Genomic DNA, 25,027 nt, shown 5'->3' on the forward strand with positions numbered 1-25,027 from the left:
TGGGCTCATCTCTCACTCAGTCATTGATCCTGAAGAACCGAACTACAACCCGATCTACATCATTGTGGGAGTCTTAGCAGGAGTCATCATCCTTGCAGTGGTCGTCTCCCTGGCTGTGTGGCTAGCCAAGTCAAGGTAGGGGATTTCCAGCTGTGCCTTCCCCATTGCTGGGTGGGTTGCTCTCAGAGCATTCACACTCCTTACATGCCTCACATCCAGCCAAGCCAGGAGCGGGCCAGCCAGTCACAGCACCATTTTAAGCAATGTCTGATCTGGGCAGGGGAGAACAGGGGTTCAGCTTTTTAGTTCTCATTGAATTTTCTTTACAGTAAGAAAAACGAACGTTTCCACGAATTCCCCACGAGGAACTCACCTTTAAACCACTCCAGGGATTCGCTTGACCAGAACACTCACCATCCAGACCACAGATACATCATCAATGCTGCCTTTGATCCAGATGAAATTCAATCACGTTCTCATTAATGGCATTTTTAATTCCCTCTGATTTTTTTGCTGTTGTATTCTACTAAATGTTTCTAGCCCTTTTCCTATGCAATAATAATTTCTAAGAAATAAAGCCTTTCCTCCAAGTTCTTTTCTTCCTAAATATCTCCTGCAAACGCTCCTTGACACCACCTAGCGCCTTGACTCCCCCTAGAGATCACATTGGATTTGGCACTGCTCCTGTGGGTCAGGACTGGATGGAATTTACCTTGCACAAGGCCTAGCAACAATTGCTTCACACGCAGCCTGGGCACCCGTAAAACTCCACTTCAGCCCAGAGAACTTAGTACTGGCTCTGCACACGTCCACTGAAATCTAGGGTTTTCCTGACTACGCCAAGAGTTTCTGATGTGGATCTATTTCAATTCTTTCCTTGATCATTCGTTTTGTGGTTGATTATATAGGAGTGGAGCAATATTTAAGTATTTCCTCTGTTCCTGCTGTACCATTACTTACTACTACTCTGAAACCCATTGTCCCACCCCTTCCCATGCATGTGCATGCACAACCCCCTGCCTCCATGAGTTAATTCATTTGCATCCCATCAGCCAGGCGAGCATTTGGAAGCTACATGAACAGCTGGGAGGATGAGAAATGCATTGTTTTGCCAGTATATTCAAGAACATGTCCATCGTCCCAGTGTTTGGCATATGCTGCTACTTGTCTGGAGGGGAGTGGGGAAAAATAAAAAAGGGTTAAGGTTAAGGACCTTCTCTGGCAAACGTGAGTTGTTGCCATCAGAATTCCACAGCAATTATAAAAGCACGTTTTACTCATCCGCAATAGCTGCCTGTTGACAATGCACAGACTCTTCCTCATGCATGCTAAAAACCATGCATAGTTCTGTGAATTTCCATGTCCAGTGTCCACTGCAGTCTTATTGACATGCTGGGAGGTAGGTGGATGAGAGCTGGCCACTTTTAAATGCCCCTCCCCCAGCCAAGTGGGAGGAGTCACTGGACCCCGCCAGTGGGAACTGAGGGAACCCAGGATCCAGCCGCAAGTACTCATGCGCTATCAGGCCTGTGTTTGCACATTTAGAATGGCCTCCTGGGTTTCCATGGATTCACACATTTTCCCACTGAAAGCCTTGTCGAGTTACACCCTGAGCTGAGGTCAAAGGAAGTGGCACAGAGCTCTGCTCCACTGCATGAAGTACCTCACGTCAGCAGGGTGAGTATGGTTCTCGCTCTCCCATGGGTTCCATGATCCCTCTGGCACGAGCTGCCACAGGCTTTGTGTTCATCTCACTCAGAGCTTGTTTCTTTTACTCTCTGCTCACACCAGAGTGAACCAGATGTAGGTGCAAGGCCGATTTCCCCCATGCAGCTTCCTTCTGTGTCCTCAGTGAACCTGTCTGCATGCTGCTGTCCCAGGCCACAGACACCTGCTGGGCACAAGCAGTGAGAGCCTCTGACCCATTTTCAATAACTGGACTTTAACTGACATTCAAAAACCCAGACTCCAAATCGCACCAATGCAAGGGAAGACAGTCTGTGGGGTTCCCCTTCCTCAATTTCCCCCACATTGTTCTATTGTGGGGGGAAGGGTGGCACCCACAAACCACAGATTCCTGGAGAACCTCCCCCACACCCTTTATCTCCCTGTGGAAGAAATGGAAAGCACTAAACCAGTACCACCTCTTTGCTTTCCACCAGATGGCTCAGCTTGGCTGTCTTGACTCCCCACTTATTATTATGTCTCCTCTTATTCCCAGGGAGGCACTCAACACTAGCCCGGGGGCACATAGACAGATTAGCTCAGATAATAACCACTGGTGCCCTACCATGTGGGAATTCTTCCTAGGGGAGTCATTGGGACCTGGGCTGTGACACTGCATGTAACACTGCAAGGTCTGAAGAAGTGGGTCTGTCCCACAAAAGCTCACCTAACAAACTATTTTGCTAGTCTTTAAAGTGCTACTTGACTGCTTTTTGTTTTGCATGTAACAGTGTGGTATGCACAGACAAAACCTTGCTAAATAACCATGGTGGAATGTACAGATAAACCTTTGCCAGGCAGGAAATGCCAGCAGGTACAGCACAAAGCAGCTCATCCCCTCTGCACTACCAGCGCCCCGCACCCATCCACCCCGCCTCCACACACCCTTCGCCCGTCCACCCCGCCTGCCCACACCCTGCAACAGTCCAACCCGACTGCCCACACCCTGCAACGGTCCAACCCAACTGCGCACACACCGTGCCTGCCCACCCCGCCTGCCCACATCCCGCGCCCGTCCACCCCGCCTGCCCACAGAGCACCCATCCACCCCGCCTGCCCACATCCCGCGCCCGTCCACCCCGCCTGCCCACAGAGCACCCATCCACCCCGCCTGCCCACATCCCACGGCCGTCCACCCCGCCTGCCCACAGAGCACCCATCCACCCCGCCTGCCCACATCCCACGGCCGTCCACCCCGCCTGCCCACAGAGCACCCATCCACCCCGCCTGCCCACATCCCACGGCCGTCCACCCCGCCTGCCCACATCCCACGGCCGTCCACCCCGCCTGCCCACACCCCGCGCCCGTCCACCCCGCCTGCCCACAGAGCACCCATCCACCCCGCCTGCCCACATCCCGCGCCCGTCCACCCCGCCTGCCCACAGAGCACCCATCCACCCCGCCTGCCCACACCCCGCGCCCGTCCACCCCGCCTGACCCTTCATGGCTCCAGTATCGCTAAGCTCTGGGCTAGAGGGGTTGGTCTCTGCTCCCCGGCGCAGTGCAGCTCCTGGTGGTAGGGTGCAGCCCGTCCGTGCGGGACACGCGGCTTGCTCGGGGCTGGTGCTACTTTTTACCCCCCTCCCCCGACGGAGCGCCCCTTGCCCACGCCCCTCCCGGGCAGTGCTGGGAGCTGACGCGGGACACAAGCGGGCGGGCACGTGGGGACGCTGGAGACCAGAGCAGCCGCTGAGTCCCGCGTTAGCGGTCTGCGCCTGCGGCCCCAGGGCGCCGCCGCCCCGAGGGAGGACTCGCTCCTTCAGGTTCCCATTGGCGGTCAGGGGCCCAGCTGGGGATCTCTTGGCCCTTCTCTCGGGGCAGACCCGGGCGCCGCAAAGCGCTTGGGGGGCCGCAGGGCGGCGGCGGCCACTCCCGGCACAGGGCACCGGGCAGACGCCGGCGGTGGGCGCCGGGGGTCCCCGGGCCGGGGGATGGGAGCCAGACCGGGTTGGTCCCGCGGCGCCGCCTGGCGCCTGTGAGAGCGGAGACACCAGAGAGCCGGGGGCTCAGCCCGGCTCCCCGCCCGCCCGGGGGCTGACCGGCTGCGGCGCGGCTGCCCCGGGCCCGGAGCGGGCGGCACAGGGCTCCCAGTGCCAGCCGGCCAGGGAAGCGCTGCAGGGGCCGCTGCTGCGGGCCCGGGTCCTGGTCCGGGTCCGCCCCGCGGCTCCTCCCCTGGGTCGCTCGGGCCGCCGCGCGGAGCCAGGCTGCAGCCCCGGGCCACGGCGCGGGACAGGGGTCGGCTGCTGCGTGGGGCCCGCAGGCCGGGCCGGCTCCCTGCGGTGAGTGCTGCGAACGCCCCGGTGCAGGGCCCGGCCCAGCCCGGCCGCGAGCAGCTCCCGGCGCGGTACGAGTCCGGCCCGGCCCGGCCCGCTCCGCTCCCCCCACCCCGGGCTGCTGGGACCGCGACCACGTGGCGGCTGCTGCCGACAACAACCAGGTTGTGTTGCAGTGTCGTGTGCGTGCGTGTGCTCACAGCTTATGTGCGTGCGTGCGTGTGCTCACAGCTTGTGCGCGCGCGCGTGCTCACAGCTTGTGTGCGTGTGTGGGGGCATGATCTCAATGTGCGTGTGTGTATGTGTGTGAGAGTGATCTCGGTGTGTGTGTGTACTGCGTGTGTGGGGGGGCAGTTTGTGCACTGGCTTGCTGTGCAGGTGTGAGGCTCTGTGTGTGTCTCTGATTGCCGGGTGTGAGCGCTGCCGGCGTGAGCTGTCCTGGCTGTAAAACCAAGGAGGTGTCCTGTGGCACATTAGAGACTAAGGGGTGTATTAGCTCACAGCCCTAACAGGGCTTTGCGTGTGTGTGTGTGAAGTCCCACTGTGGTGGCTGCTGCGCAGGGTGTGTGTCCTGCCAGGCCCTGAGTGTGGGTGTGATTCAGAGTGGGCTGTGAGGTGGGTGGGTGTGATTTATGTGTGGGTGCCCCCCCCCGTGTGTGCCCACTGACCCAGTGAGAACTGTGTGCGCGGCTGCCAGAGCTGCTCTTGGGAGTCCCACATGTGAGCAGGACTCAGGCTGGAGCCAGCAGCAAAGGGAGCAGCTCCACTCTGCTTCACTAGCTGCTGCTGGCTCCCTCCAGCCACGCGGTCGCCGAGGTGAGGTGCCCCTCGTGCGCCCGGAGCACCGGGAAGGCTGAGCTCTGCTCACTCATGTCCAGAGTAGTTGTGCCAGGGCCGTGTTCCGCCCAAGGGAGGAGAGGCCGATGTTGCAATGGCAGCTGGTGTCCTGCTGCTGCTGTGACTTTCCGGCTGTCCCCAGGCCAGGGCAGACAGGAGCTGTGGGCGGGCAGGATGTTCTTGGCGCGGAGCTTTGTGGGCGGTGGGCGGCACGAGTTCGTGTGATGCAGGTGCTGGGTGGAGCAGGAGTTGAGCATTAAGGGAGCTGCACGGAGGGGGTGCTGAGTTCTGGGGATGCTGTGTGGCATGGTGCTGAGTGCTGTGGGTTCTGCATGGCACAAGTGCCGAGCATGGGTCCTGAGTGCCCTGTGTGCATTGTGCCCTTCAGAGCAGGAAGCAGCCGGTTCCTGACACCCTGAAAAATGCGGCGCCAGGGACCTTGTGGCACCCAACCGGTGGTCTGCTGGGGAGGGTAGCTCTCTGGAGGGGAAAGCAGCTGGCCATGGGGGCACGGCTTCTGGGTTTCATCTGCCAAGCGCTGTCATGGAGGTGGCAGGTATCTGATGTATCCCTCAGTTACAGTTCAGGCCTCCCCTGGCACCCTGCAGTTTGCACCTCTTGTTTTCAAACCTTCACTTGAAACCTGGGGGACCTGTTAATTCATCCTCCTACAGGGACAGGCACTCCTGCAGTTGGCAGCCATCCATCCCTGTCTAAGGCCAGGTCTGCCTGGCAGCTGCACCCCTGCTCTGCACTGCCGTAAGGGCATCCAAGGAGCAGCTCTGTGCCAAAGGGAGAGCTCTGCAGTCCTCATTGCACCAGGACACTGAGCACGTGCTGACAGTGAGCTGTGGGGCATGGAGGGGAGGTTGCTGAGACATGCAGGAGAGATCTGGGGCCCTGTGTGTCTCAGCGCCAGCCTTCATTTCTCCCAGCTTCCAAGTTCGCCCAGCACTGAGTTAGTGTCGGCCGTTCTGTGGCGGTCTTGGCCAGCAGCTCTCGTGGTAGCTGGCCTTTTACATGAGGGAGAGGCACCCAGCTGTGCCCTAAAGAGGCCGTTTTGTCTCTCTGGCCCCTGGCCCTTGCTGCTGCCACATCCCTGCGTATCCCTCCTGAGTGGCTGCTGCATGTTGGTTCCAGCATTGCTGTGCAAAGCTCTGAGAACAGAGCAGGGCCCAGCGAGCCCTCAAGGCTGGGCAGGAGCTAACAGACTGAGCATCTGCGTGGAAAAATGTGGCTCATGCTTCGGGAGATGTAGCATGGTGAGCCCATCGTAACCCTTGTGCGCCTAATGCGGGGGCGGGGACGGGGACCAAGCGAGCTAGCCATGCGGGAGGGCAGTGAGCTAGCCAAGAGCAAGAAATCCCAGTGGAGTGCAGTGTGGTGTGCATGAAACCTTCCCACTGTAGAGCACAGACACGCATCCGCCTGGTCTGTGTGGAGTGGGAGCACAGCAGGTGGGGGTACTGGCAAGGAGAGCAAAGGGCGGCCAGGAGGGATAAAGAGGTGAGATGCGCGTTCCCATGCAGCTGGAGGTGCGGGGGTTCTGAAACGCCGTAAGTAGAAGGCAAGTCCCCGCAAAAGGGGCTTGAACGATGGTTTTCCAGAGCTGTCTGCAAAGCTGAGCCTGGAGTGTTGCTCTGTGCTGCAGTGAGCAAAGTGGGTCAGACTGACGTCGCCCTTGGAGGCACGCGGAGCTCCCACTGGTGTTATTGGCATTACGCAATGGTGTAATAATGCCCAGGTGCTCTGTATATTGGACAGACTTCCAACTCTCTTAGACAAAGAGTTAATGGGCACAAAACAGGCCTTGCCAGGAATTTACCCTAACTCTCAGTCTGTGTTCTGCCCCTCCGCAGCTCTCGGGCTTCCCTGGTTCCTCCCTGCGTGGGCCCTGCTCCGTGCTCCAGACCCTCCTGCACCCTGTGTGTGAGCAGAGTGGGGAGGGACACACTGCGACGTGGCCTCTCCTGTGTCCCATTGCAGATGACTGCTCATGACAGCTTCGGGGTGGGGCATCCCGACAACCCCCAGCCCGGGGACCTGATAGAGATTTTCCGGCCGGCCTATCAGCACTGGGCTCTGTATCTGGGGGATGGGTACGTCATAAATGTGGCGCCTGTCGGTAAGAGCTGCACCCAGCTGCTTCGTCGGGGGTCGGGGAAGGTGGCATTCAGATGAACGGGCGCGAGCTCCGGCAGTCCTGGGCTCCTCTATCCCTCCCGAGGGCTGGGAGTTGGGACTGGTGGGTGGCTTTGGGCAGCTTGTGCAAGACAGTGCTAGAGATGAGGCGAAGTGGGACCCAGCAGATGTGTCTGGCTCTGCTACTGACCCCTGGGTGGCCTCAGGCATGTCTCTTAACTTCACCTCTTTAAAACTGTGCCACTTCCTGGGCATGAGGCGTCTGGTGACTTTTGCAACGTGGCCTTGAGCTCCCTGGGTGACTGGCTGCGCTGAGCAGCGACCCAGCTGTGGCTGCTGAGGTCACCTGGGCCAGTGAGGTCTGGGAGGTGGGAGCAGCTATCCCCTGACTCTGCCCTCCAGGCGCTGTCCCCTGGTAGCAGTGGAGCAGGGTGGCCTGCAGGAGGTGCTGTACCTGAGGGGTCTCAGGGAGCCCAGGCATGTGAGAAGGTCTCCCCTGCGTCACTGGCCAGGGCCAAGGAACCGCGTGTCCAGTGCTGATTCCTAATGAGTGAGGTGCCGGGGCTCCAGCAGTTCTTTTCATCCACCACTAATGCAGCAGACTCAGGGCTGCCGCGCCCTGCCGAGCCCTGGCCCGTTTGCCCTGCCTGTGTCCTGCGCCTGGGGAAGGCACGTGCAGTCCTTGTGCTCGGATGAGGGGAGACCTGGGCTGAGGGGGGCCGCTCCTTCCCCCGAGGGGCAGCCCCCTCTGTCGCTCTCATTCCACCCCCGGCAGGCGTGCGTACCAGCGGGATGTGCGGGGCCAGCTGCTGGTCTCCTGTGTCCCAGGACGCCCTTCTGGAGGGTGGCAGCTGTGCGTCCGCAGGCACCTCTGGCTCCCCTGCCCTTTCCTTGCAAACGGCTCCTCTGCCCCTCCCCTGGCCAGCCGTGCACTTTCCCCTTGCCCCCTGGCAGTTAGGGGAATGGGAAAGAGCAGCTGTGACCCAGGATCCCCCTCCCAGAATGGGCCCCCTCCGTGTATCCCCCTCAGCGTAGCTGTCCTGGGGGCAGGCCCTGGGTTCCCTTCCTTGGCACCAGGGAACTGCCCCGGCTTAGGCCATGGTGCTGTGAGCCAAGCGTGGCCAGCGGTGCTCAGGCTGGCTCAGCCCTGTCTTCGCCTGTCCCAGAAGAAGGCGCCGCAGCGTTGCTGGCGAGCGCCAAGTCGGTGTTCAGCCGCAAGGCCCTGGTGAGGATGCAGCTGCTGAAGGACGTGGTGGGAAGCGACACACACAGAATCAACAACAAGTATGACGGGGCCTACGCACCGCTGCCTGTGGAGCAGATCATCCGGCACTCGGAGTTCCTCATCGGCCAGGAGGTGTCCTATGATCTCCTTGGCAGCAACTGCGAGCACTTCGTAACGCTGCTGCGGTATGGGGAGGGCGTCTCCGAGCAGGTGGGGCGCTGCTTGTGAGCCGCGGGCGGTCTGCATGCGTGGGGTGCAGTGCCACTCTCCTCCCAGGTACCTGCCGGGTCTGCGCTGCGTCTCGTGCCCCAGCTGGGCCAGCCCTGCCGCAAGCTCTGTGCAGAGTCACAGACTTGGCAGTTTCTCACCCAGAGTTTCCCAGGGTTCTCCCTCCCAGGGGAAGGGCAGGTTGGGCGGGATGCAGTATATGCTGCAAGCTCCCTGGGGACAGCAAAGCACCAGTGCAGGGTCTCATGCTGGCCTGGCACTGGCCTGCAGTGCTGCCTTGATTGCAGGGGGGCCCCAGCTTGCGAAGGAGCCCCACGTCCTCTGGCTGAACCCCATGTTCGCAGGTTGCCCCTTTCACTGGCGGGGAAGCCACAGCAAGGGAGGGTCTGCTCACAGCTGCATTCGCCCCGGGGGAGCAGCTGCCCACACCGCAATCCCAGCATGCTCTGCTCCAGGGAGGGACTGGAGGTGCTGCAGGGAGCTTTGCTCGGTGGGAGCTGGGGCAGAGTCTGGCCCTTGCTCCCTGGCACAGACGGACCTGCAGGGCCTTGGGAGACGGGTTTTGTTGAGTACCAGCCTGGGAAAGGGGAGTGCCAGCAACATAAACCCGCAGGGGTGACTGCTGGGGGCTGTGTGGGGGGGGAGTTGAAACCACGGGGCCTCTCTGCTGGCTGTGGTACACGGATGCTGGTATCGAGTGGGGCACACAAGGGCCTGTGCACCCCGCTGAAATTGTGCCTCTGAAACCCACTCTGTCCCTGCTCACAAGCACGAGCAACGCACTGCCCTAGCGTGGCGCCCCCGACTTCAGCGCACTAGGCAGTAGGCCCAGGACTGGGAGCTATGGCCCAGGTTCTGATAACCAGGTGGTCAGAGGGATTCACCCCAGACACAGTGTGGCAGAGCTGAGAGCCGTGTGGTCCCAGGGTGGGTGCGGTGGGTGTGCAGAGTGGACGTTGCTCTGCTCCAAGGTTGTGCCCTGCAGGGTGTAAAGCCAGGCCTGATCTCACACCCAGCTCAGTCGGGAGTAGCTACCCCAGAACTCCCCAGGCGTGAAGCCTGCGTCCTGCCAGGTGGGCATTCGGCCGGCTCAGTTCTGTCAGGCACACGTCTGTCATACTCACCGTGCTTATCACGAGTGCCTGTGCAAGTGCAAGGTCGTCAGGCTGTTTTGGTTTTCCCTTGCAGGCCAGCCGAGCCATCGGTGCCATTGGCATTGTAACCGCGGCTGCTGGCGCCGTCTCATTGCTGGGCTTTTTCCAGAACCGGGCCAGGGACCGGCATTATTAGCCAGCTACCAGCAGGAGCAGACGGCATGTATGGCTGGATCCCAGATTGGCATGGCACCAGCTCAGGGTATGGACAAAGCTACACCAGACGCTAGTTGCTAGGTGCATCGCTGTTACCTAGGTCACGGGCTGGAGTTTTTGTCATAGCAACTTGTAGCCCGTTGCAGACAATGATTTCCCTGCTACCCTCAGAGAACTCCCCATCAGCTTCTTCCTCCTCACTGGTACTGTGTTGCTGGCCACGGGGCCGTGAGCCGGCAGACGAGTTTTACACACACCTGCTGCTGACTGTTTTTCTAGACTCTGCTGGCCGGGCTCTTCCAGCGACTAATTTATATTTGTGTGCATTTGGAGAAATGTTTTGATGTGTTTTTTAAAGAGCGTGAATGAAACTGAACTACTCGGAGGGGCCTTTTCCCTGTTCCACGACCACTGGGGTAGACAAGTGGAACCACCCCGCTGTGGAGCTCTGTAGTATGCAGGGCACAAGGGAGTGTGCAGGGCATGCCTGTGGTACCTGAACCTGTGACCGCCCTCCAGGGCACGGGAGATGGGACACAAGAGCAGGTCTGTCCCCTGGCAAGGGAGAGAAAAGTCTCCCTTTAGCTTTACCCGGGGGTTTTGTCATGGATGTGATGCTCTGTTGCTTTACAACAGCCTTTCTCCCACCGGAGAGATGACTCCTGCAGGCCATCCCTCTGGACCGGTCTGGTTCACTCGCTCAGGCTGCCAAGAGGAGGCAGACCCATGAATGCAAGCACAGCTCTTTCTGGCTGCTCAGGGCTCCTGCCCAGCACCCGCCTTGTTGCTGGACTGCCCCTGCTCAGACAGATGGCTGCAGCAGGGAGATGCAGGCCCTGAACCCTGCTTCTCCTGACTTCTTAGGGATCGGACCTCAACAAGCCAACCTGGGGGAGCAGTGAAGCAAACCCCTCTAAATCCTGCAGAGCCATGCCTTGGTCTGGTGCCGTCCATCCCCCAGCGGTGGGGGTGTGTGTGGTGCTGAGTCTGGCCTTTGGGGATGTGGTGTAGGACACACTTGTCTAGTTTCCCATCTCACACTCATTTGGATTTTAAATACGTTATAATAAATTGGAGCATAAATTGGCCAGAAACGTCTTGGTTGTTTCCCTGCTGGCTGGAGGGGGACCAGCATGCCTGGAGGAGTGCGGGGAGGGGGGAAGCAAGCAAGGCGCATATATTGCGGTTCTGCTAGTGTCAGTTCAGCTGCCGGTCCCAGGCGGGGGACACGTGGGTCTTTGTAACAATCCTGGAGTTTGGCTGGACATGGAGCTTCCAACATGTGCTAATAGCCCTGGCCACCTGTGGCTCTTTGGCCGGTTGAGTGTGGCCAATTGGCTTAACAGTAAATATGTTTTCAGAAGAGTGTAGGTAGTTCACTTCAGAACCAGTGGACACCACAGTGGTCGAGTGCTTTGGAAGGGTTCTCACTGCCTAGCAGCTGCTGGAACTGGCCTCTGGCCTGGCACTGTTACTTGAACCCTAAAACAAGCTCCTGACTCCTGTGCTGGCTCTGAGGCTGGGCCGCTCCTCTGACTGCCATGGCGCACAGGCCAGCGCAGTCGGGCTCTGGGCGGTTACTGCATCGTCACGGCTGCTGCTGAACGCAGCCATGCTTGCACTGGAGGTTCGCCTGGTCAGCTGTGTGTGTTTGAGCCTGACATGGCCGGGGGGGTTGTTGCAGGACACACTTGTCTAGTGTTTCCCTGTCTTCTTAAGCGCACTTGGATTTCAAATGCATGTTTGTAATTGGACAGAAAAAGTGCTCATATGGTTACAGAGGATGATCGTTCTCCTTAAGATCATGCCTGTCCTCGGTGCAGCTGCAAGAGACACGGCCTGCATCTCTCTGGGTGGTCGTGTTCACGTAAAAATCTCTGACCTATGAAACAGCGCGAGTATTCCAGGCTCAGTACAACTTAGGAAGACTCCTTCTCTTCGGCTTCTAGTTCTCTTCGTTGTGTTCATAGCTGGGGTTGATGTAGATTGCCGGCTGGCAGGTTTCTGCAAAGTCTTTTCTGTTCACAGGAGGCCAGGTTGGATCCTTCTCCAGTTTGCGCTGCCACTTCCGATACTGGCTGGGAGACCGGAACCGAAAGCATTTCTTAATCAGCAGCCAGAGGCGTCTGTTTTGCAGGATGATGTCCTGCCAAGCGAATAGAACGGGTAACGTGGGACGGCAGTGGCAGAGGCACACACCTGCTGCTCCCCCCGCTGCCAAGCAGCACGGCTACAATTCTGCCCTCACAGACACACACACAAATGTTGCCTGGCCAGGCTGTGGTCCTGCCTTCGTGTGCACCCTGAACGCCTCCAGGCTCAGCAATAGGCAGGGTCAGGCCCTCACTCACCTGTTACATGGGACGTACAAAGCATCCCTGGAGCCTGACTCTCGCCCTTCCCTGGACTTGCCCCAGATTGCCCACACCTTTGCTAACGTGGCGCCTAGAACTGCACGCAGGTCTCAGCTGGGCAGAGCAGGACAGGCGCCGTCTGCCCCATGCATACCGCAGCCCTGGTCATGGGGCTGCCTTTCTCCTTCCTGGTGGGTGCCCCACCCCCCGCTCTGCCCTCACTCTGCCTCACCCCCTTTTTCGCAGGTGCGCTGCACAGCTGGCTTGTGTCCCTGCTGCCTTCCGCTCCCCACCCCTGCTCCTCGGCAGCCGCACTGCCCCCAGCCAGCCAGTCCCCGGTGGCGTTTGAGCAGGAGGGACTCAGCGCTTCCCCACCAGCTGAGGGGAAAAGGGTGAATACAGGCACTCACCTCCACAAAGAACGAGACGCAGAACATGACCCCCAGCATGACCAGGATGTAAACCCTCCAGGTGACTGGTGTGCAGAGGAGCTGTGGGAGGAGGAATGGGGGCGCTTGAGTCTCGCGTGTGGTTTGAAGGGGCTCCTGGGTTCCTAACCATCTGTAAGCCCAACAAGGGGCTTTCTTCCCCGGAGCCGTGCTCCAGTTAGAGAGACCTCAGGACCATCCAGTCCACTCAGCCATCCCTGAAGGGCTGGTCAGGACATGGGCCCTGGTCTTCGGCTTTCCGAGGTACAGAGTTCAGTGGCACCTGCAGCCGCTCTTGTTTCAGCATTTAACACGAGTGAAACCCATTTAACCTTGCGACGGGCTGGGCCGAGGGGGGTGATGTGCACACTAAGCGGGTGAGGGGGCTTCATCTCCTCCTGCTCTGTGCTTGGAAAGGTGCTGTCGGGAGCAGCCGGTACTCCCTGCCACCGTGGCCCTGGCCCCGGCCTGCCTTCCCCAGGGGAGGTTCCTGCCCCAAGTTCAGCCCGCCCGTGTTCAGGGACTGGCCAGAGAGCAGCGATCAGCAATCACAGAGGGGAGCGAGCCCATGGCAGCCTCACACCGCTCAGCCCATGTAACACAGAGCAGCTCTGGTGGCCAGATCAGTCCCTCCTTGGCACGCCACCGTGTTAATGGGTCGTGCTCTGCACGGCTGGTGCACAGCTACCCGGAGGGCACTCATCACTCTCTCTCTGTCTCGCCGGGAGGTGTATCTAGGGAGGTCCTGCAAGGTCACGACGAGGTGCGGAGCTACCCAGTATTTTCACTAGGAGATGGAGAGAGGAGCGGAGCACAAGCTGACACAATTTGCAGGAGGCGGAGGGGTTGCAACGCGCAGGACAGGAGTAGAACTCAAGATGACCTTCCCCAGGTGGAGAACTGGTCTGAGCTGAAGCAGACGAAAGCCAATAAGGCCAAGAACAAAGTACCAAGGAGGACAGGTTAAAAATGGCCTGGGAAGGCTTGAGAAAAGGAGACTGGGAGGGGGACCTGCCGAGGTGCCAGCTATCTGAAGGGCTGTTTGCAAGGACGATGCTCGCTTGTTCTCCCTGCCCACTGAAGGGAGAAGAGGAAGCAAAGGGCTTGATCTGCCGCAGAGGAGACTGAAGCTCAGTATCAGGGAAAGGTCTCTAAGGGCAGGTCAATGCTGGACTTGGCTTCCTGGGGAGGCTGTGAAATCCCTGTCCCTGAGGGGTGGAACGGGAGGTTGGGCAAACGCCTGTCAGGGCGACTAGATTTACTTGGTCCTGCCTCAGAGCAGGGGTCCCTTCCAGCCCCACATTTCTGTGGTTGCTCGGAGAGCAGAGCCAGGTGAAAAGAACATGCAACTTCTGTTCCACTTACCTGCATTCCCTCGTATACAGCTCGGAGGTCGGCAAAGAGGAGGAAGATGCAAATCCCAAGCTGGATGAGCAGCAGGACAGAAAATATATCTGGGGGAAGAAGAGCGCCGTGTCCTTGTGGAGTGTTTTGGTAACCAGAGCAGGTCCTGCAATTGGACTGGCTTATGATTTACAAAGGGCTGGCAGCTCCTGTAATGTGCTTGCTGGGCAGCGCATCTCATTGCTTAGCAAAACCTCCTAATTCTGCCAACAAAGATGGGGAGCAGCGGAACGGAAACAATGAGAGACTCCACCCCGTTTTGTCACAAACTGCAGCCGTGGGTGTGCAGCATGGGCAATTTGCCCAGGCTTTGACAAGTTACTAACCGCCACCCTGTGGAGACTCAAGCTTCTCACCAGGGTAACATGGTGGCAGATGACAGGCTGTCTTGCTCCTGGGGTGTGCCCTGGGCCTACCCACACCGGGTGAGGAGAGTGTGAATGGCCCATGTGAGCTCTGAGAGCCTCTGAACCTCAGTGGTGTCACGCTACCCGAGTGAAAGGGTTCCCTGAAGGAAGGGCTGGCTGGCTCAGGGGCTCTGGAATCAGACACAGCACCCCTGTGGTCAGGTTGCTGATACCTATCTTGCCCAGGCCCTACATGAATGAACGCTGTTGCCATCTGGGCCACTCCGGTGCACAGAGCTTCTGGTTGCAGAGCAGTTCTGAGTGGCCAGGCACTCACGCTGCCAAACACGCTGACACACCTGGCCCCCAGCGGCCGCCTTGGCCACTGCCTCGGGAAGGAGCCATGGACAATTGGGCCATGGTGAGCAAAGTGCTCAGTGACAGCACGGGGCAATCCACCAGAGCAGGGCGAAGCACGTAGGAGGGGAGAGGGAGCACCGGGTCAGGGTGTCAGGCCAGCACCTTGCAGGAGCACTGTGACGTTTGTCAGCACAGGACGACTCTTCACCAGACTCTGCTTGGGAAATCTAGCAGCTGCCACCCAACTGCTGCTCTAGGGAACACCTGGGGGCCTACTTGGTGCTAAACTATGTGCTGGCATTAACCCTCCTGTGCTGAGCAAAGCTTTCCTCACGCTGCTCTGTGCACGAGGGTGCAGGCAGGCAGGCAGGCGGGCGCTAGCTGTCACTCAGGAGCCAGCGGGGTCAGTCAAACCCTCTGCAAAACCCAGATGAAAGCAATAGAATTGTGTGCCTTTGTCACAGCTTTTCCTGCTCCCACCTCAGAGCGCATGCATGAGGCAGAGGCAGGTACTTCAGAGGTCCCAAGGAGATCATCTTCCTGTGTGGAATTGCAGCAAATACACCCTCCCCCCCCACCTTTTTTTTTTTGTTATCGCTCTTCACGTTGGAACAAACAGGTCTGGCAGTAATTGCCGTGTTACGCTTAGCGCGCACTTCCCAGGCACGGCCGGGTTCACCTTTCTTTGGTCATGCTGATAGCAAAATTAACCTGAGAAAAAGCCTACACGTGGGCTTTTGCTGAGCCTGGCCTCCAGCTGGTGAAGTGGGAGCTGTCTCCCGGCAATGGCACTTTGGGTTCAGGTCCAGGTAAAGCACAAAAGGATGAGGTTAATCAGAGCATTGTTCTTTGCAACCTCTCCGTCCATGTTATTTTAAGCATAAATATCTGGAAAGGACACGTTAATGCAGGTGGACTTACAGTTAGTGTAGACGGGTTTCCTGAATGGCTTTCCCTTGGAAAAGACAAAGGCTAGGATTATGCAGCTGATTGTAGCTAGTGGCCATAGAGTGGTGTCTTCGTAGCTTAGAACTGTGCTGGCAACATGTGTGGCATTGGCAGTTCCATTCCGGCTTAGAACAGGACTGGCAGGAGACAGGGAGCCGTTTGCTGGAGGGCACTCTCTGCAAAAGAACCACCCGGATTTTCCAGGTGCTCACTGTGCTGCGACTGGCCAGAATAAAGCAGCTCTCTACTGCGTCTCTTATCCAACTTGCCTTCCAACAGCATCCATCACTGGTTGTCACACACCAAAATAAAAGCTCTGCTTAATCCCAGCTGCACCTTGTTAACCCCTCTGCTTTCCGGGCAGGGATGGTAGCTGTGGGCAAAGGACACACCCTTCCAAAGGGGTACCTCTCCCACAGCAGCCTCCACCTTCATTAGCAAGTGTGCAAACATTCAAGTACAGAACCTCTGCAGTAAGGGGTCCAGTCGTGACCCTGTTAAACAGGGAACGTTCCCGCTGCAAACCCTTCCATATTTTCTGTCCTGAGTGTGCTTTTCACTACGATGGCAGGATGTAAAGGGCTCCTGGTTCTGGAGAGAGACTTTACACTAAATTTGACATATGCAGGAGTCCAATTCCCCGCTCACTTACAACAATTTTTCCCCAAAAGTAATTGAGTTACGCCGACGTAAGAGAAGGGAGACTCTAACCCATGCTGGTCTGACGCTCCCAGGAGAAGCAGAGACAAATAAGTGGACTGGTTTGTTGACAACATGAAACTGAGGTTTGGGGCCCATAATCCTTTTTCCTTGCATTAGCGCCAGTTTGTGTCACTGTCAGGCTATTCACTGCCGACTACCTGCACAAGGCTAAAAGCAATGGGCTTTGGGCTGCTTTGGGCTGCATGCACCTCTCTGCTGTATGATGCAGAAAGAAGCACATTCATAGACACTAGGGCCGTGTCTACACGAGCCCCAAACTTCGAAGTGGCCATGCAAATGGCCATTTCGAAGTTTACTAATGAAGCGCTGAAATGCATATTCAGCGCTTCATTAGCATGCGGGCGGCAGTGGCGCTTCGAAATTGATGCGGCTCGCGGCCGTGCGGCTCGTCCCCACGGGGCTCCTTTTCGAAAGGACCCCGCCTACTGCGAAGTCCCCTTATTCCCATCAGCTCATGGGATGCGGAGTGTGACTAACAGTGGAGTGAAGGAGTCCTTGCAAGAGCCTGCTGCCCCCGAACACTGCAGCACTGGCTTGTATTTCTGCGTGTTGTCCTGGCTGGCAGCGTGACTCTGCAAGGCAGGGATTGGACACGGGACACAGCGGTGTTACCTGTGGTTGGCTGTCTCCAAGTACCAAGGCTGCTGCTTCACAAGAAGGAAGCCACAGACCAGCATGACTGCCGTGATGCCCACATGGAGAATGACTGAGAGCAGCAAAGGAGGAGAGAGGAGTTGCCCAGGAGGTCGGTAAGGTGCCAGCTTTGGGTAGGCCTGGGTCAGGCTCACTGCAAAGGAGAACACATGCCGCTGCTCAGCAACAATGCAGCCCTGACTGCTCTGCTGCACGGCCGGACGTGTGACTAGCCCCAGCCTGACACTGAAGCCCAGCTGCACGCCCAGATCACAGACGCCCTCATGAGAAGGTTCGCTCAGTACCAAGGTGAAAACTATGGCCAGATTCTCTCCTCTGCCCGGGAATGTGTCTGTGGGTAGACGCTGCCCTGCAGCCCCTCCACAGGGGAACTGCACCTTGCTGGACAGCAAAGCTATGCACGTCATTCCACTGCCTCCTGCCCATGGCCATGTCCTGGCCCTCCTGCGCTGCTTAGCTACCTGCGGGGAGCCAGGGGTCGAGTCCTATTGGCCCTTGGCACATCGTCATTCAAAATCACCATGGGAGTCTGCATCTTGCACAAAGCCACGGCCAATGCCATGCATCAGTGCCGGGGGGTGTTGCCAACTCAGAGGCCTGACTGCGTTTCCATGCGCCTGGTTGGGCAGCCTCAGCCTGTATTGCCATGACCAACTTGTTTTCCCATAGCGCCCAGTGGCCTCCGCCATGCTCGGGCCCTGCAGTGCTAGGCCATGAGCGGACACTCGCCAAGAGCCCGTCCCTGCACAAAGAGCTCACGGGCTAATGGAGAAGCTACGCAACCAGTGGGAAAAATGGTGCATTATTGCCTCCATTTACAGAGGGGGAACTGAGGCACCAAGGGGGTCCTCAAGCTCACACGGGGGCTGACCCCAGCTCTTCAGAGGTCCAGCTTAGCATCTTAATCATCCGCCCACCCTTCCTCTCCCAGCCACCACAGGGCACCCCACGGCAGCATACCCTGGACAGCCGAAGTGTGGCCGTACTTGCAAAGGCACACACCCTGCTCCCCCCCGCCTTGCAGCCCCACTGCACTCAATGGTTAGGGTGTAAATGCAGCGGAATCTGGCTCGCTGTTTAGACTGCTAAAAGGAAGCAACATCAGTTGTGTACACATGCAGCCCTAAGCACGCCCTGTGCCGAGCGGCTCACTTGTCAAGCAAACCAGCAGGGTGATGACGACATCTTGTATGAGGTACTGGTAGTTCCCAAAGATCTGTAGTTGCTGAAAGAAAAAAAAAGCCCGTCTAAGGTTCCCGTCCTGGCAGGGCTCTTAGGCGATTTCATTGTTGTACATGTCTGCGGCTCCCCTTGGCTGAGTACCAGCCCGCACCACTGGTCTCTGCACTGTGACTGTGAGATCATAACACTTCGTGGGACTGTAGCGCCACACAATGCCACGCGCAGCGCGCGCACGTTGCCAGGCACAGTCCAGCAGGCTTTCTGCACGACGGAGGACAGGGCCGATGTGTGCCGCTCTGGAGCTGCCCCTGTGACTGTGGTAGCTGCCTGCACAGGTGTCTGGTAGCTGCCAGGGGCCAGTACCTGCCCTGCCAGGGCCACAGACAATTGGCTGGCTGTTCAGTGGAAGCAGCCGTGCCTGCTACTGTCCAGCATGATGGGAGCACAGATGACAGTGTTAAACCAAAGTTGGTGGCTGTGCTTACAGGGGTCAGACTGAGTAGCTGGTTTCAGCTATTCCGATATGAAACCAGATTTGTTTTAATGCAGCTGTAAGAAGTGCTGCACAGCTGATTGTGTTATCCTGCAGACACAGGCTAGGCAGTGTCAATTACCGCACCAGCCATTTTCTGGAGTTTGTACATGAACGATCTTGCCTGCTGTGCCTGTCTGCGCTCTGTCATTACCAGCACCTGATGTTACTGTGTTTGCTAGAGCACCGACTCTGCAAACACCCCCTGTACATACGTGGGGCATCCCACCCAGCTCTGTAGCACTACACGCTTGGGCGAGAGGAGCACGTGCACAACTCAGCAGGGATTTTGCCTGGGCAGAAGGTGCACAAGGATTTCAGTATTTCTCCTGCACCAGAATAAGAGTATAATACAGAAGAACCTCGTCCTCCGACAGCAGCTTCCTTACCGCTAACCCTTCCCAGCCTACCTTCGCTCACGTAAGAGCTTTCTCCTAGTATTCCACTGTGGGGACTGGCCCTTTAAATCTGGAGGAGTGAGGCAGCTGTACCCCTAAAGGAGCCGTTTTGTAACCAGTCCGGCTGGCCGCATCTCCGTCTCTTCCAGCCGGTGAGTGCTCTTCGCTCGGGGCGTCCTTAGGCGTGCGCAGCATACCCAGCTGCATAGGGCACCGCTAGTGTGCCTCTGGCAGTCACCAGCCATGGCCAGCTCTGGCTTCAGCAGCCCCAATCTCCCAGCCCCTACTCTTCCTTCTGACCCAGTCTCCTGCCCCGCCCCCAGCTCCATCAGACCCCATCTCCGTTCCCCGCCCCAGTCCTCCACCCCTCCCCAGCCAGCTGTGCCACTCCGTCTGCATGCTGCTCACGAGGCTCCCTAGTCTCCTGTCCCCTCACGGCTCCTGCTCCCACAGCCCTGAGCACACTCCCCCGCCAGGGAGTGAGGGAGCAAGAGCTCAGGCTGCATAGGGAACCAAAAATCCTGAGGATGGCTCTATATTCACTCCTCCTGTGTTTTCCCTGCCTTCTGGGGGAACTGGCCCATGTTCCCAGGACTCAGCCTGTTGCCCCACCAACGGTAACTGTGGCTGATTTCTGCTATTTGTTACCCAGATGGTGGCACCTGGACAATACTTGGGAGAAACGCAGAACGTGTGTTGCTAGCTGTGGAATGTTAGCAAGGGTTAAAACCTGGAGAAGGATGCGGCTCGTTGAGGAGAGATGGATGTTAGACACACACCCAGTAGAGCAGAGCAGTGCCGATGAACTGAGTGAGGCCGTACAGGGTCAGGTATTTAAACACAGCAAAAGACGCGACCAAAGCGGCACGACCTTCCCTGTTTGGAGAAAAAAAACAAAATGAAGCAGTGGTGGTTGTAGAACAGTTTAGCAGGACACAGACGCTGCCCAAGAGAAATAGCTCAGTTTGTTGGAATTGTAGCTCACTGGGTCATGAGGAAATTCACTTTGGTTTTCAGGCCCTTTTTGGATACCGGGCTGTGAGCATGCTCCGTATTTTGCACTCGAGGGTTTGGGATAAGTGGTGACTGTTGCGCGATTCCTGGGAACCAAAGTTGCATAGGGAACACTAATCCTGTGCACAGCGCTTTGAAAATGAAGGGGTGTATAAATAGTGCACTCAAGCAGCAAACCCCTGGCCAGGTTGCTTTACCTGATTAGTTGGGGCACACACTCTATGTTGGGAGTTTGGGATGTGAAGGGTGAAGCCACCGACGCCTCCTGCTCTGACAGTGAGATCCCTGCATGTGCCGCTTTCAGAGCCTGAAATACACCAGTGTGTGAACACGACAAGACATTACTGTGGATACAGAGTCTATCATCCTGCCCATGTGAACTTGCTCCTCATGGTGTGGCCTGTATATTTTCTGCTATTTTGTCCAGTCCTGTTTCGAGTGTCCTGACCAACTGACCTGCCTCTATTCCAAAATCCAGCGAGTGTAATCTCTTTCCTTCCCTTCCTGCTTTTCATCCCATGACTGCTGTTTGTATCCTCTTGAATCCTCATTTCTCTTCCACTCCCTTCACAGCCTTCCAAAAGCTATAAGCTGCTACCTCCCCTCATAGAGCTTGTCTGCACATAGGGCGCTAAGCTGACAGCTGCAGCTGTGAAGCCACTACTGCAACAACCAGAGAGCTACTTCTGTCACATGAAAATCCCATTCCAGACCGTGTCTGACACGGACATGCTGAAGGCTCTGTGCATTGAATGGACTGACAACCCAATTTGGCCAGTGCTGTTAGTCTGGTCTGTGGCAGTAGATTGAGCACCTCTTTTCATGGCACTTGGCAGAATGACAAAAGGAAAGCCACTGTTCTGGGAGGCTGAGGGATTGTTTCTACCTACCCCACAGTCATTGGCTCCATCTCCGCACATGCCCACATAGTAACTGAGAGGTACAAAGAAAAAATGGATCAGTGAACTTTGTACTCCATTGTTTAACATGCTCTCTTGCACGCTCACTTAGGAGCTTCAGATCTGTCACCTCAAAACAAAGAGGGGAGTGATCACACTTCACTTCCTGCCTCAGCGTAGGACAGTGTTGGCAGGGAGGCGTGCATGAAAGGTGGCTGTTTGTACATGGTGCTTACCTCAGTCTTGTGTTTCGTTTTCCAAGTGCCTACTTTTTAAAGGAATGCACCCGTGGGAAAGGAATTGGTGGGGGTAAAATATTGTTAGGCTTTTACTAGGCCACAGCGAACGTAAGAATGGCTATCCAGGGTCAGTCTCATGGTCCATCCAGCTCAGTCCCCTGTCTCTGACTGGCAAGGGCCAGGTGCATCAGCAGGAGGGTGCAGAACAGGGTGCTCACTGATTGATCCATCCCCTGCTGTCCTCTCATGGCTTTAGGCAGTCAGAGGTTTCAGGACACCTGGAGCATGGCGTGCGTCCCTGACTGGCTTTTCAAATAGCTGATGATGGACGTAGCCCCTAGGAACGTACCTAGCTCTTTTTTGAACCCAGCTTTCATTTTGACCTTCGTGACATCCCTGGCAATGACTTCCTCGGGTTGAGTGTGTCATGTGAAGCAGTATATCCCTTTGTTTTAAACCTACTGCCTATTAATTTCATTGGGTGGTGCCTGGTTCAGGAGTTATGTGAAGATGTAACTAACAGCAGTGTCTAATCCAAGTTCTCCATCTCCAGAGCAGTCACTGCATCATAAGCAGTGATTTTACTTTTCAAAAGTGACAGAACCCTACAAACATGATTGCTCTTGTCTCTGCATTTCACAGAGTGTTTCCAATGCAGAGCTTAGAGGGTATGCAGAGGTTTCAAGCCTGCACAAAGGGAGAGTGAGAAAGCTGTGATCAGAAGAAAAGAGACACGGTGCTTTACTCCTCTGGGCTGCACTAGGTGGTGTAATTATGGCTAGAAGACTTTCTACTGAACCTACTTCAGTTTTTGAAATTCTTCAACAAGGCTGGATTTCTGCCCAGGAGACATTCGAGCAAAAACAGTCGCATTTACAAGTATCTGTAGGAAGAAGAACATTGAGGTACTAGACTGAAAAAACAAACCTGAATATTTTTATTCTGGTTAGGAAACCAATGTCCCTTGTATGATATTTAGTAGCATTAGGGGAAGGTCAGCATGTTTCATTATTGAATCAGCACAATTGCAGTTTATTGTGTTTTAGAAGATTATTAACTTTTCCTCTTTGATCTATAGCTGACTTGGGACCAAATCCCCAGCTCTGAACCTCCTCCCCACGTGAGAGCTTTTGCAAACTGAACCTGATCCTTCTCATAAGAGCTGTAGCAAAGCCCAGAGTCACAAGACCTCTGAACTACACAGTGTTTACAACCTGTTTCCAAAATAAGGGCCTGACACCAAGTCCACTGAAGTCAATGGGAGTCTTTCCAGTGACTTTAATAGACTTTGGATCAGACTGTAGGCGTTTGCAATGTGATCCCATCTTTCATGATCATTTTCCCACTCCATGAACATTATCCCCATAGTATCAGAGAGGTGGCCGCGTTAGTCTGTATCCGTGAAAACAACAAGCAGTCCTGTGGCACCTTACAGATTTTTTGGAGCATAAGCTTTCGTGGGCGAAGACCCACTTTGTCAGATGCATTATCCCCATAGGTGCAGGAAATCAGGGTGCTGTAGCATCCCCGTCCCCCCCACACCCATTTTAAATAGGTCCCAGATGGATCCTGGCTGTCATCTCTGACACCAGGGCTCTGCTCTGGGCCTTCTACCCGCCCAGCTGTGGCTCCAGTTTCAGTCCCCTTACCCATGTCTGTGTCCCCCCAGCCCAGAGACAGAGCTTCCTCCCAGGCTCCAACTGCGGGGATGGGCAGGGGTTAGGGGACTGGCTTTCAGCACCCCCACTGTTAAACTACTGGAAATGCCCCAGCATCACTGATGGTCCCTTGTGGCAGGGCCAGGCCAGAGGGCACCTTCTGAGTGGGAGAAAGGCAGTGCCAAAAGGGGGAAAGACCTGCTGAACAGAAGCAAAGGGCAGCAGGGCAGTTAGAAGCAGCTGGGAGGGAGCTGGCTCAGGCAAACTGGGGCCAGCTGACTCCACTTCTGGCTTGATGGAGGCCTTTAAAATGTTCCACTTTTGGCAGGTGGGGGAGAGGGTAGGGGGAGAGACAGAGCAAGCAAGTAGAAGCCTGAGAGCGAGTCAGACCAGGTGCAGCACAGGAACAGCAGGGGAGGGAGTTCTAGGGGGAGTGGATGGGCTCCCTACCACAGAGACCCGTTGCAAGCCCCAGCCCTGGGGACAGGGGCTGACCCAAGCAGGGGCCTGGGTAAGATGGGCCCTTGGCACAACCTTTACTGGTAGCTCAGCTTGTTAGGCTCAGGCACCATCTCTGCTGGATGTGACCCTCATTTCACCATTCACCCGTAACACCAGGGACCAAGTTGATTAGTTGTAGCACAGCTGGTTCATCCCTGTGTCCCTAATGCGACCCCTAAAGTGAAGTGAATTCCACGCTGCTGCTTGTCTCCTTGTGACCAAGAGGAATATTCAAAATACCCCGGATGGTCTGTTTTATACGTGAGGACAAGCAGCCCTATGGACACTTCTTAGGTTCTGAGCTTCCCTGAGTAAAGCCCCCTTCCCTCTTTCATTGGCAGAAGTGGGACTTACCCGCTAAATTCATGACCCAATAAATGTGTTAGTCTCTAAGGTGCCACAGGACTGCTTGTTATTTGTGAAGCTACAGCTTGACATGGTTACCCCTCAAACTGTTTTCTGCACTGTTCATGTGAAACACAGTGGCCAATCCTCAGCTGATGTAACTTGGTGTGGCTATATTAGTCAATGGTCCTATAATGAATTGCACCGGCTACCCTAAAGTTCAGCTCTATTTAAAGGGCCAGTCAGTGGCGCTGGGAATCTGTTTAAAAGAACATCACTGTGGTCGCTGCATGTAGCATGGAGTTGCCAGTAGGAGGGGAAGATTTTTGCATTTAAGTTCAAATGTTCACAGTTTAAATGCAGCCCCTGTTGATAGTGTCCATAAGTCAATGGCTGTGTAGGTAGCAACCAAGAGATTAGCTGATGTTCATAATTAACTTCTGAAGGAAAGTGGGAATTCCATGCAGGAGCTCACCCCACAGCTGCCCCTCTTGTTTGACACCTCAGCAGAATGAGCACATGCCCAGCCTAAGGAGCAGCACCCAGGTTAGAGCTGGGGGGCCCCGGGGGCTCTGAGGCCATTGTACACTCAGTCTGTTGACAAGGAGCCGAGTTAACCTCATCCCTGTTTGTCAGAAGTTCAAATCTTCCATGGAAAATGGGGGGGAGGAGGTAGCAATTTGTTTTCTCACACACTTACTTTTGGCAGCAAACTCTTGAAATGCTTCACTATAACCTGGTAGGAGTTTCCATTCAAGGCAAAATGGTAATTGTTGCTTTTGCTTTCAGGTGTGGTACTTTGTTCAATATTAACACAGGTGTCCTAGAAATTAGACAAGGGTTATTCTTAGACTGGGGGTCATCCCATTTTACATGTGATTAATGAAGGGAACAAACGTAATTGCTCTATTGTGGTCTTAATTGCTAGAGAATTGGAATCTAGAGGCCTAAGCAACATTGTCCACCTTGTTACAAATGTGGGAAAAGTCATTTAACCGTCCCATGCCTCAGTTTTTCATCAATAAAATGAGGGTTATATTTACCTTGCTCACCATCCCTTTGTAAAGCTTTGTGGGTTTGCTCCCAAGCGGCCGCTTAGTGGCGTTCTAACACTTGTTAATTAGGATATGTCAAACATGTTTTTAAATTACGCTATAGAAATTACTCTGAAGTTTGTTTCCAGACACAGTGTATGTTTCTAGTTGTATTTAATCATAGGGGCCTACTGTGCAAATGAGACATGCTCTGTATCTGCAAGGTGCCATTATTATTTGTTTTTATTGAGATGGAAATAGGACACA

General features: G+C 56.0%; 2 protein-coding genes across 11 annotated transcripts in view; one reads left to right on the plus strand and one right to left on the minus strand.

Moving 5' to 3' along the window:
* Window positions 1–3,424: 3,424 nt before the first annotated feature.
* PLAAT1 (phospholipase A and acyltransferase 1) overlaps window positions 3,425–25,027 on the plus strand; it is a 38,009-nt gene continuing 16,406 nt past the window's right edge. The window contains exons 1-5 of one of the 10 annotated variants that reach the window (XR_012646861.1): window positions 3,425–4,004; window positions 6,695–6,960; window positions 8,144–8,412; window positions 9,619–9,786; window positions 11,769–11,905. Coding sequence is in view for 3 of the 10 variants with exons in the window: in XM_075004537.1 (XP_074860638.1) it covers window positions 6,822–6,960; window positions 8,144–8,412; window positions 9,619–9,720 (510 nt within the window). In the remaining 7 variants the exon portion in view is untranslated. Of the gene's footprint in view, window positions 4,163–6,694; window positions 6,961–8,143; window positions 8,479–9,618; window positions 10,796–11,768; window positions 11,906–25,027 lie in introns of those variants that run through there. The other 9 variants (XR_012646864.1, XR_012646863.1, XR_012646867.1 and 6 more) reach the window with 9 other exon arrangements.
* ATP13A5 (ATPase 13A5) overlaps window positions 10,857–25,027 on the minus strand; it is a 50,402-nt gene continuing 36,231 nt past the window's right edge. The window contains exons 20-30 of the mRNA XM_075004536.1: window positions 24,427–24,549; window positions 22,026–22,105; window positions 20,975–21,017; window positions 20,282–20,391; window positions 19,850–19,946; window positions 18,111–18,183; window positions 16,917–17,091; window positions 15,555–15,757; window positions 13,888–13,976; window positions 12,505–12,585; window positions 10,857–11,886 (exon numbers count right to left, since the gene is read on the minus strand). Of these exons, the coding sequence (XP_074860637.1) occupies window positions 11,686–11,886; window positions 12,505–12,585; window positions 13,888–13,976; window positions 15,555–15,757; window positions 16,917–17,091; window positions 18,111–18,183; window positions 19,850–19,946; window positions 20,282–20,391; window positions 20,975–21,017; window positions 22,026–22,105; window positions 24,427–24,549 (1,275 nt within the window). The 3' untranslated portion in view covers window positions 10,857–11,685. The remainder of the gene's footprint in view (window positions 11,887–12,504; window positions 12,586–13,887; window positions 13,977–15,554; window positions 15,758–16,916; window positions 17,092–18,110; window positions 18,184–19,849; window positions 19,947–20,281; window positions 20,392–20,974; window positions 21,018–22,025; window positions 22,106–24,426; window positions 24,550–25,027) is intronic.

Source organism: Carettochelys insculpta, chromosome 10 (assembly GCF_033958435.1).
Source record: "Carettochelys insculpta isolate YL-2023 chromosome 10, ASM3395843v1, whole genome shotgun sequence".
Lineage (NCBI taxonomy): Eukaryota > Metazoa > Chordata > Testudines > Carettochelyidae > Carettochelys > Carettochelys insculpta.